At 44.3% G+C, this 12,140-nt stretch overlaps 1 protein-coding gene across 11 annotated transcripts in view; it reads left to right on the forward strand.

The window, feature by feature from the left end:
* Positions 1-12,140, forward strand: part of TIAM1 (TIAM Rac1 associated GEF 1) — a 377,611-nt gene that overhangs the window by 345,062 nt on the left and 20,409 nt on the right. For all 11 annotated transcript variants that reach the window (XR_010407780.1, XR_010407781.1, XM_045902569.3 and 8 more), the window contains 6 exons: positions 657-836; positions 1,771-1,839; positions 2,144-2,269; positions 7,358-7,466; positions 10,949-11,128; positions 11,221-11,339. Coding sequence is in view for 9 of the 11 variants with exons in the window: in XM_045902569.3 (XP_045758525.2) it covers positions 657-836; positions 1,771-1,839; positions 2,144-2,269; positions 7,358-7,466; positions 10,949-11,128; positions 11,221-11,339 (783 nt within the window). In the remaining 2 variants the exon portion in view is untranslated. The remainder of the gene's footprint in view (positions 1-656; positions 837-1,770; positions 1,840-2,143; positions 2,270-7,357; positions 7,467-10,948; positions 11,129-11,220; positions 11,340-12,140) is intronic.

The following is a 12,140-nucleotide window of genomic DNA, read 5'->3' on the forward strand; positions in this document are numbered from 1 at the left end:
CGGAGAGACGAACTTTTTTTTTTTCTTTCTTAAAATACATGGGTATCTATCATTATCTAGAAAGTTGCCTTAGGGCCAGTTTTTAACAGCGCCAGAAAGAATCTTAGCTTATAAAATCATCTTCCGCCATTGCAAAGTAAGTATAGTTTACTTAAGTGGGGGCTGTGATAATTAGCCTTGTATTTGGGGTGAAATGCGTTTAATTTTTCTGTATCTCCGTGTCCTTATTTGTAAGCTTCTTGCAGAGTAGTTATGCACACAGGCTTTGACCCACTCTGCCTGGTTCAAATCCCAGCTGTGCCGTTTTTGAGCTGTGCAATCTCAGATGAGTTACTTAACCTCTCTGGGCCTCCTTTGTGTCACCTGTTTCATAGGAATGCTAACAGCCCTTACTTACCATGTAGGAGGATTAAATACATCAGACCAATGCCTGGCATGTGGTGAGCCCTTGGAATATGTTAGCAGTTGTCGTTATGGGTGTTTTGAGCATTCAGTGAGCTCTCCTATGTGTAGAGCAGTCGGGGGAAGGAGAAATGTAATTCACCTGTGGCAGTTCATTAACCAGGAAGGACACCTTTAGGCGGAACAGATACCAGACAGGTCTCTCTTGTGAGAGGTAACTTCATCTGCCTTGCCTTTTAAACTGTGCTCCGAAGAGCACGGAACAGGTGGCCGCATTTTGCCGCAGTCTGCATGAGATGAACCCCTCCGAGCCGAGCCCATCTCCGCAAGACGCCACTGGGCCTCAGCTGGCCACCATGAGGCAGCTCACAGACGCTGACAAGCTGCGCAAGGTGATCTGCGAGCTCTTGGAGACAGAGCGCACCTACGTGAAAGTACGTCTTGCTGGTCTACCCTCCCTTCCCGCCTGGCATGCCTTCCCTCCTCGTCTTGAAGGAGGGGCTTTGTGGGTTTACACTGTGTTTGGTCTCCTGTGGAATCTGGCCCTTCTTCTGAATGTTCAGATCTCCTGCATCTTAAGGAAGCACCTCAATTCTTAGAGCAGTTCATTGACATCTGTAATTGATCGATCGAGAAAGGAGATGATGGTGAATATTCAGTGAGCCTTCTGACCTTTCTAAATCTGTTGTTGAGCTAATACTAAAATTGAATTTAGTTTTTGAAGGATTTAAAGGTATTGTTTTCGGTATCTAATTTGAGTCTAGGCAGAAGGGTATCTGTTTTCTTTTTAGTCTCACTTGTGTTCGGACATTTAGTTATATTTCTGTAATTATATAATTTATTCCTATATAATTCTTAATGTCTATGTAATACATATAACAATGTATGCACTATACATACGTTACGATACATACATTGTAATACACTCCTATGACTGTAGTAATTATCTATTCCTGTAACTATATAATTAAATATCACAACAGTGTGATCTGTTTTTAATGACCTATTTTAGTCTTTAACTCAGGGGTCAGCAAATCATGGCCCTTAGGCCAAATCCAGCCCTCTGCCTGTTTTGACAAATAAAGTTTTATTGGAACACAGCCACACACATTCATTTACATGTTGTCTGTGCTGCTGTAACAGGAAGCAGCTTTCCTGTTACAGCAGCAGAGTTACGTAGTTGTGAGAGAGACCGCATGGCCTGCAGAGTCGAAAATATTACCGAAGAGGTTGGCTCACTCCTGCTTTAAGGGAACTTAATGACCTCAAGACTGTAATGTTAGCATTTGCGACATAATCTGTTTTTTTCTCCTTTAGATTCCTTCTAGGCTTTTAGATGTGCTAATGAGATATCCTTTCAACCCTTAGGACTTAAACTGTCTCATGGAGAGATACCTAAAACCTCTTCAAAAAGAAACTTTCCTCACCCAAGATGAGGTATGGTGGACATTGTCTTAACTTTGTGAGGGTTTTCCTGCAGCTTGACTTGAAGAGGAAGGAGCGAGGCGCACATTTAGTACCAAAAACATTTGGAACGAGTTAAATGATTGCGAGTTAACGCTCTTGGCTTGCACCCAGAGAGTGAGGAGCGGCCCCACTCCCTGCCCCGACCCCCCCACCTCATGGTGGGCTCATGATCTTAATTGATAAGTATTGATAGAAGAACTCTGAAATCAGAAGCAGATAAAGTTTCTGAACACCAATGAAATATGGGTGGCTTAAATTCTTTCTCATTTTCCAGCTTGATGTGCTCTTTGGAAATCTAACCGAAATGGTAGAGTTTCAAGTAGAATTTCTGAGAACTCTAGAAGATGGAGTGAGACTGGTACCCGATTTGGAAAAGCTTGAGAAAGTCGATCAATTCAAGGTAAGTCCACCAGTGATGTCAGGCTGCCTCCTTCTGTCATGGGTGGGTTATTCCGTAGGTTAAGTGGAACCTCTTGAGAACACGTCGCAGGAGGCGTAGGCTCTCTTTGGTACATTCTTGTGCTCGTGGTGTTGAGTCTTCATTGGACCTCCAGTGGGGTCAGTCCCTAAGGGGATTCTGAGAGGGGGAACCTTGTCTGGCTAAGGTGACGCCAGTGTCATCAACTTGTATGAAACTGGTGCCCCTGCGGGCTTCCACTCTGGAGGATAGACCAGCCTTGACCTTTTGTTCTGTTGACGTGGGGCCCTTTAATACTTGCTATTAGCAAATGAGACTAGCACCCTTGGCTTCCCAGTAAACAAGTTAATTTATCATGTTCTGGAAAACTTTGCTTAATGGAAATGCTTATCATGATCCAGGAGGAAGACAGTCTTCCAGCACACAGTGTCCTTATCGCCTTAATGAGGATTTATGACCAGTACCTCAGTGAGGATGCTTACAGCTTCTTTCTCCCTCCTTGGCTGGCTCTCCTCCATTACAGATACTTCCTGTGCTGCACCTCCAGCCGACAGAGCTCCTCGATGCACGCACGGTGGTGTCGGCTTCTCTTAAAGTTAAAAAAAAATACCAACAGATTAATTCAGGTGTAATTGACATACAATACCCTGCATCTATTCACATTATACAGTGTGATGAATCTTGCCATATGTATACACCTGTGAAACCATCACCACAGTCAGGATAATGAGCATCAGCAGGAACCCTTGAAGGTTTTTCCCTGCTCTTTGTTACCATAGATTAGTTAGATTCGTTTGCAATCTGGAATTTTATACAGCATGTACTCTTTTCTTTTTTAATGTGGCATCCTTTACTTGGAATAATCATGTCACGTTCCATGCACGTGGCTGCAGATAGCAATCTATGGCTCTGTGGTATCCCACCGTACTGTGGCATCTCATTGTAGCTTTCATTTCAGTTTCCCTTATGACATGACAACGAGCATCTTCTAATGTGCTAATTTGCCTTTAATATATCCTCTTTGGTGAAACATCTGTTCAGATCATTTGCCCATTGATTGTATTGGTTGGTGGTTTTCTTTTTCTTTTAAATTATGTTAATCACCATACATTACATCATTAGTTTTTTTTTGTTTTTTTTGTTTTTATTTTTTTATTGTTATGTTGATCACCGTACATTACATCATTAGGTTTTTTTTGTTTTTTTGTTTTTATTTTTTTTATTGTTATGTTGATCACCGTACATTACATCATTAGTTTTTGATGTAGTGTTCCATGATTCATTGTTTGCGTATAACACCCAGTGCTCCATGCAGAACGTGCCCTCTTTAATACCCATCACCAGGCTAACCCATCCTCCCACCCCCCTCCCCTCTAGAACCCTCAGTTTGGTTGGTTGTTTTCTTACTATGAGACTTGAGAGTTCTTTGTATATTCTAACTATAAGTCCTTTACCAGAACCAGGATTTGTAAATATCTTCTTGTCGTACAGTGTCTCTCAAAGAGCCGAAATTTTAAATTTTGATGAAGTCCAGTTTTTCAAGTCTTTTCTTTTTCGGGTCATGCTTTTTTGTGTCACGTCTGTGAAATTTTTGCCTAAACTTGGGTCCTAATGATTTTCTCCTTTTTTCTCCCAGAAGCTTTGTAGGTTGGGCATGTGCATTTTGGTCTCTGATCTGTTGTGCATTAAATTCGTTAGGGTGTGAAGTCGGAATCAAAGTCCTCTTTTTTCCATACGGATGTCTGATTTTTCTAGTGCTATTTGCTGAAATGACTATCCTTCTATCCTCCTCCACTGTATTAATTTCACAATGATGTTGGACTCAGGTTCAACTGTCTATATATGCGGGGCCCCCATATACTTCGACCTCTTCTAGAGCTTACAGAAGTCTGGCTGAGTACTGTTAGCATACCCGTTTAGGGACTGGGGTGAAGGCTGCTCTTTCTATATATGTTTTTGTATGTCACTGCTTCTCTGCAACAGAAGTTATTCCATATACACACCCACGTTCATACACTTAGCATAAGAATATATATTTATATATACTTATATATTTTTATTTGGAGATAATTTGAGACTTATGGAAAGGTTGCAAGAATAGCCTGAAGAATTTCTGGATACCTTCACTCAGATTTCCCAAACGTGAACATTTGACCACGTTTTCTTTATTCTTTATTTTCCTGTCTCCGGTGTGTGTGTGTGTGTGTGTGTGTGTGTGTGTGTAATCTTTTCCTCGAACCGTTGAAGAGTTTAGTTGCAGGCATAATACCCCTTTAACCCTAATTACTGCATACAGTTCATTTTTTGTGGGTTCAAATGCTGCTTAGATGAGTTAATTTTCTCCCCTTCTCATCTTCAAGGTGGTCATGCGGTCCATTTGAAATACAGGTTTGTTTGTTTGTTTGTGTTTGTAATGATAACATGTATTTTCTAAATTAGTACATTCATTAGGACAGTTAGAACTCATGACAAGGGCCAGTAATTTGTTAGTTACTCAGAAAATTGCTTAATGAGGATCATAGTTAAAATGGACACAGACATTCCTTAAAACACTTGTTTTTTTGTTTGTTTTTTAAGATTTTATTTGAGAGAGAGAGAGAGAGAGAGAACACAAGCAGGGGGAGGGGAAAGGGGGGGGAAGAAGCAGACTCTCCACCGATGGGGCTCGATCCCATCGATCATGACCTGAGCCGAAGGCAGACGCTTAACTGACTGAGCCACCCAGGTGCCCAACAACACTTGGCTTTACTGTAAGACATCTAACGTTGATTACATTCACTTGGTCTCTTGCTGTGGGGCCAGTTGTGTGGGTTTAGGTCTGGTTAATCGCTTGAGGAGAGGTAGGTGGACAGAACTTGATGTGGAAATGGCTGCATTATGAGCAGAGTTGTTCTAGGAGGGATTGGTGCGTGGATTCTTTCAGTGAGCTGTTGCTAAATGGTCACAGTTCTAAATTCCATTCAAGTGGGACTCTCTTCCCTGACCTTCACTGTCCTGGTTTATGGCCACACTTGACCATCTCCATTCTGTCAGTAGACAAGACAACCTATGCATACTGAATATTCATGGCCCAGGGGCTTGTTTCTAGCACCTCTGAGTTGGCTTCTGGGTTGTCTGTGTTTTCTCCCGAAACTGTGGCTGTCAGTTGCACCGTGGCTACTTGGTTTAAATTCTGATTGTATATTTGGCCAAAAATATGAAAAACTTGTTAAAATATTCAAACTGTGGGATGGCTGGGTGGCTCAGTCAGTTAAGCGTCTGCCTTCAACTCAGGTCATGATCTCAGGGTCCTGGGATCAAGACCGGTGTCGGGCTCCTTGCTCAGTGGGGAGCCTGCTTCTCTCTCTGTCTGCCTCTTTCTCTCTCTCCCTCTCTCTGACAAATAAATAAAAATATTAAAAAAAAATATTCAAACTGCATTGCCTAGAACACTAGTCCTAAGGCAGTATTAGAAAAAATTTAGTTCTGAGGTCAAACAAGCTTTGATAAAATATCCTCTTGGAAATTTGCAATGTCCATCAGTGGGAGGCTCTGTGACCTTCTCTGGAAGGGCAGCTTTGGGGAAATGCAGTCTTTGTGTATAAAGCCCTCATACCTGTGCACACCTTGTGCCCTGAGATCATTTGTTAAGGCCAGAAGAATAAATGAATACCTTAATGTTTTATCTGTGGCTGCCTGTATGGTAAGTTAAACGAATGACCTAATACGGTTAATGTGAGGGGTTACAGTTAGAACTTTTTCTTCCTCATCTTTTCTTGTCTAATTATTGAGTATGTCTCGAAGGATAACTGCACTTGCAGAGTCAGACTGTGCCTGCTGGGACCCCCTCAGCCGGGGTGGTGAGGTTGGGAGGAGGTGGGGCTTGAAAGGGAGAAGAGGAGAAGTAGAACGTGTAAGAAACTAATGTAGGTCTCTAGTTACCCATTCTGGGCTGTTCCAAATAAACTTTTTGTTGTTAGTAGACAGTCTATCAGAATTCTGTGCATTGTTTGTTAGATAAATTACACATTGAAATCCAAAACTTTTTTTTTTCTTGGAACCTCACTTTTGATTCTAACCTTGAATTAAGCAGTCGCATGCTCCCTCTCTCTCTCTCTCTCTCTCTCTCAACAAGACTACATCAGTGTGGAACATATAGTAGATATTTTTCTTAGGCTTGTATATATATTTGGTATATAAACATATATGTATGTAAAATGTTTAGGATACAGAGTATCCTTAGCCATGGGTTTTTTAATTTTTTAAATTTTTTAAAATTCTGTTGTTTTTTAAGATTTATTTTTTTTATTTGAGAGAGAAAGAGAAAGAGAGCAAGTGCAAACAGGGACAGAGGGAGAGGGAGAGAGAGAATCTCAAGCAGACTTTGCACTGAGCAGGAAGCCTGATGCGGGGCTGTATCCCAGGACCCTGAGATCATGACCTGAGCTGAAATCAAGAGTCAGCTGCTCAACTGACTGAGCCACCCAGGCATCCCCAAGGCGTATTAAATTCTAACAGGGAAGGCCTTCCCCCAATTTTGATCCTTTTGAGGCAGAGGGTGTGGGCTGGGCTAGGATACCAAACTCATTCCCAGAGTCCGGTGTGTTTCTTGCGTCTTCACCTGCTCCGTGCTAGGAGAGGGAGCCGTGTTGCAGAGGACGGAGTTAGTGACCAGGGACGTGTGTCTTCTATTTCCTGCCTGTATTTGGTGTGTCACTTCGACCTCCCAACAGGAGCTAATGAGAGATTGCAGGAGCGGTCTGCCTTTTCCAAAATGCCATTGGTATTTACTCATTAACATTCACACATCCCAGCTGGGGCCTTTAAAGACCCAAGGCTGGAAAAGCAGGGACATCGCCGGTGTAATTAGCAAGAGGGCCAGCTCAGGCACCGAGCACGCGAACACGTAAGCCCGTACCCTTTCCAATAGGCAGTTTCAGGCCATCGGTGAGCAGAGCGAGGGCTGTGACAGGTGTGACTGGTGCTGATTTGTGGGGAGGGTCATGCAGTTGTGAGCTCCCTGTGGGTCCTGCTGATCTTTCCAGATGAGGATGAACGTGAACTAACTGAGGTTTTTCTCGTTAAATCCAGAAAGTGCTGTTCTCTCTGGGGGGATCCTTTCTGTATTATGCTGACCGCTTCAAGCTCTACAGTGCCTTCTGCGCCAGCCACACGAAGGTTCCCAAGGTCCTGGTGAAAGGTAGGTGGGTGACGGCTGGTGGCAGGTGGGCACATCTGTTGTAGGTTCACACTGGTATGGCTGGCGGCGGTCGGGGCGTTTGGACAGAAATCCAAGAGTCACTGATGTGCCAGATAGATGTTCCTCAAATAAGGGTACTGAGAAGTGAAATGCATGCCTGTCTTTTTTTTTTTTTTTTTTTTTTTAATTAAACTGCCCAACGTGGGGCTCAAACTCATAATCCCCGAGATCAAGAGGCACACGCTGTACTGACTGGGCCAGCCAGGCAGCCTGAGATCTTGAATTAACCGTCTTGTCAGTTTTCTTATTTATTTATATATTTATTTTTAAAGATTTTATTTATTTGAGAGACAGAGCACAAACAGGGGGAGGGGCAGAGGCAGTGGGAGAAGCAGACTCCCTGCTGAGCAGGGAGCCCGATGCGTGGCTTGATCCCAGGACCCTGGGATCATGACCTGAGCCCAAGGCAGACGCTTAACCGACTGAGCCACCCAGATGCCCCTTGTTAGTTTTCTTATAATGCAAGTTTTGACTCAGCTATTTGGGGCCAGAATTAAGGGGTCATTTTGTAATTATGCAGAAAGGGGGGGGGCTTTAGAAATTCCCTGCTTTATTCCTAATTTTCACTCATTTCCTTGTAACCTCGCATACTTCATATACCTTTTGGTGGCATTCCATCTCCCCCTCACCTATTTTCATTCCTGGGCGTGTGATAATAACCACCCCCAGCACTACAAAAGTTGTTTCCATTGTTCACAAGAATCCCTCGACTCACGGTTATATTTTGCATGGAACAGAGTGGAGTTTTAAATTGGCAGGCTCCTTTCCCTCAGTGTTCTGGGCAGCTGATGGATCATTCTGAGAGTCTCCAGAAAGCTGTTTCGCTTCCCTGGTTCGGCATGTGATGTTGGTGATAGGTAAAAGGATTTAAAAAAACAACAGCAACAATTTTCCTGGGGAACAGTATAACCAGTAGAAAGTTCGATTACAGAGAATCTCTGGAAAACAGGCTGCTCAGTCTTAACATTTCCCCGTGGCTGTCATGTTCACAGCTGCTGATCCAGTATCTGGATACATAATTTGTACATGTTATGCTTTCCTGCCAGAGAGAATGAGCTTGACTTAATTTAAAACCTGTTAAGGAAATATTAGTACAATGCAGGTCTCTGGATAACGGAAGAGCCTGCCCCAGATAATGACATACTTAATGGCAGAGATAGTTCATGCAACAGAATCTACTTCAACCCAGAAATTTAAAGGGCACCTGGGAATCTCCTTGTCTCATTGCCTGGCCTGGACGGCATCTTCTCATGTGCTGTATTGGTCCTATCGCTCTGCATACGCATATCTTTTTTAACTTTAACTGAATGCCAGTTGTTATGAGATCGTTAATGTAACCACTTCAGAGCACTTTGCTCTACTGTAAAATTATATACACGTTCCAGTCCTTAGAGTTGTGGTATTTTTAATCACTCAATTAGATTAAGTCTGCCCCTGTAGGTTGTCCTTAGTTCAATAACATTGTTTTTTTGCACCTGAAAATTATTATCGTGTCTTTCCAAACGATCCCTGATGAGGCATGACCTACATTTTTCTAATGGCCAGATGTGCCAAGAGGGTGAAGAGAACTCTTAGAGAACAGAAAGTACCCGTCTCTGACTCTTAACAGGCTCACGGCAAGGCTGGATGGGAGGGACACTCCTTTAGCTCACAAGGAGCCGAGAACCATGCCCTCTTTAGTTCTGACGTGAAATATAGCTGATGGATTAAATGCCCATGGCCGTATTTTGGGGCTTGCGGATTGTGGGTGGATTTCTATGCCCCTGGTAGATGTGGATGTGTACTTGGGATGTCCTACGGAAGCCACGGCGTCCCCGTGCATCGGCCTCGCTTCCCTGACGCATAGGCCATTCATTCCCAGTGTCCTTTCTCTTTACAGATTTCTTCTTTGAAAGGAAGAGAAATGGTGGCTGAACCCCTGGAGTCTGATTCCTCTGAATGGGGCTTAACGGGGATGAAACGATTGTGGTCTTTATGAAGCCACCTTCACATGATTGCTGTTTTAAAGATAGAATAGTCATTTTACAATTCATGATGTCCTTTTACCACATCTTCTGGTCTTTCCCCGGATATGGAAATAATACGTTTTTATCAGAAGCTTTTTAAAACACGTAGGCCCACCGTTCACTCACTTTGATATAATGTCCTTCCCCCCCACCCCATTTTTTGCGCTCACTCTCTTCTCCACCATTTCTTTGCACCTGGAAGGCATTAATTAGCCTTGTCTTCCTAATTACCCACTGGTGGGTACCCCTCTGCTTGTCTGGGGACCCAGAACTCCCCAGGGCTGCTTTTCAGCCCAGCTGGGACACAGATAAAAACCAGGCTGGTGAGGAGGGAGCTCCCTGAGTTATATGAGGTCAGATGTACATTTCTCTGGGCAAGAACTCTGCAGTCCGGGGCAGGAGGGCCTGCCCTACAGATGCTAATGGCTGGTAGTACTGAATTAACATAGAACAGATCTGAAAAGGCATTCGCTGGGGGAGATGCAGCCCTACCCCACTTCCCAGAGCTGCAGAACAGTGCTTCTTCTGGTTTGTGCTTTCCGCCCCCCCCCCCCGTCTTTTCTCAAAAAAAGGCCCCACCAGCAATGAAAGGCTTGAAAGGCAGAGAAAGCCAGGGTAAAGAGTGTTTTAAAATGCAGGCTTTCCGATGATTCAGATATGGCAACGCCAACAGATCAGAAGACAATTGCCATTGAAAAGACAGTTTTTTCCTCGCAGCTCCCAAGAGGAAGGGGCATGACGTGGTGCCTCACGGGGCCCCACGGGGAAGTACCAGGGCCAGTCAGGAAGCAGAAGGAGCCAGGGGGAGATGGGGGCAACTTTATTGTGGTTGCTGCCAGGAGGCAGGAGCAAGGCAGGGTAAGCAGACTTTTAGGATTGGGTCATTTCAGTGGACTCTGGGATATCGGGGCTGGCCCAGGTTGTCTGGTACCTGGCCCTGAGGCGAGTAGGGCAGGGGAACAGTGGCCCAGAGTGAGAGAGCCCTCTAGAAGGGGTAGCTACGGCTGTAGGGGGCTCCAGATTGGTTGGTTTGCATAGGAAAGTGTGCTCCCAGGTGAGTCCTTTACCATCTCTAGAAATTGGCTAGCCCTGGGAGGGACAGTCCCCAGGGTCTGTAAGATCCCAGATGTCAAAATAGCAGAATACAAAGACGCTCTTAGTACAACGAGGATTAACAGCAACCCCTGAGAACCCCAGTGTGTAGGATTTACAAACCCTGTTATCCCTTTACTCAAACCCCCGTTATTGCCCCCAAATTAATACCACGGGCCCTTCCAGTTGTCTGTCTGGGGCCCCCACCTTCCTTCTTCCTCTCAGTCCTGGGGAGGGGCGCCTTGGAATAAGTGAGGGGAATTGTGAGGAGGGGGGCATTTCGGGGTTCCGCCCTGACAGTCTGTGTTTCTTACTCTCTCCCAGCCAAGACGGACCCGGCTTTCAAGGCGTTCTTAGACGCCCAGAACCCGAAACAACAGCACTCCGCCACTCTCGAGTCTTACCTCATCAAGCCCATCCAGAGGATCCTCAAGTACCCACTTCTGCTAAAGGAGCTCTTTGCCCTGACAGACGCAGAGAGCGAGGAACACTACCATCTGGATGGTGAGCCCCGGCCCCCGAAATCTGCCCCCCTTGCGCGCGTCTCCACAAGAGCCTCCAAACGGCCTTTCCATTTCCTGCCCGTTGTCTTCCAGTGGCTATTAAGACTATGAACAAGGTTGCAAGTCATATCAATGAAATGCAGAAAATTCATGAAGAATTTGGGGCTGTGTTTGACCAGCTCATTGCGGAGCAGACTGGTGAGAAAAAAGAGGTAAGGATGCCAACTTCTCAGGACACTGGGCAGCGAAGCTGGGTTGGTTTTATTGTTTTTTGAAGGTGGTATTTATAAGTAAAATAGTTACAAAGCTATTATTTCTGTTGGTGGAACTTTTATCCTTTATCCAAGGCTGCAGGTGAATTTTCTTCCTCAGCTGAGTTATTTCCTAATATAGGAACAGTGTTTCTGAGTCTCACCCCATCCCCCTTGGGACTTCTGGTTTTGTTCTGTTCAGTTTGAGCCTGACCTTCCAAACATAGCTTAGGCAGCTTCTGTAAGCACCATAAAAGGTCAGAGCTACATCCCTGGAAATCAGAATAACGCTTGGCATGTAGTAGGTGCTCAGTCAATATTTGCTGAATGAATGAAAGTTTCGAATGACTCTAATAAATACATATATTTTTAAGTCTACCTAAAAAACCTCCTTAGAAGAAAGAGTGACAGGAACAGATACACCTGAGAAAAACTTAGAGCAAACTCTAAGTAGTGCCTGAGTCATTGAGAAGAGCTTTTGCGAATAAAAATTCTGATAATACTGAGATGAATCAGAGGGCTATAGGTGCATGATAACATTCATCACTGCCCCTGGACATTAAACTGGAATATTCTCCTCGGTTTTGCTTTCTGCCTTAAAAAAAAAAAATAAATAAATAAAGGGGAAAAGCCAGGAGGGAACCAGGCAGAAAAATCACTCTTGCTGGGGTGAAGGGGAGAGTTCAAGGCAAGGGGGCGGGGAAGCTTGGTTGTTGAGTCTAGCTGAGAGAAAACTAACCTCATCTTCGAGGTATACAGAGT

This window comes from Mirounga angustirostris, unplaced genomic scaffold, assembly GCF_029215605.1.
Source record: "Mirounga angustirostris isolate CCGP_5_RB_7025 unplaced genomic scaffold, mMirAng1.0.hap1 SCAF_1, whole genome shotgun sequence".
Lineage (NCBI taxonomy): Eukaryota > Metazoa > Chordata > Mammalia > Carnivora > Phocidae > Mirounga > Mirounga angustirostris.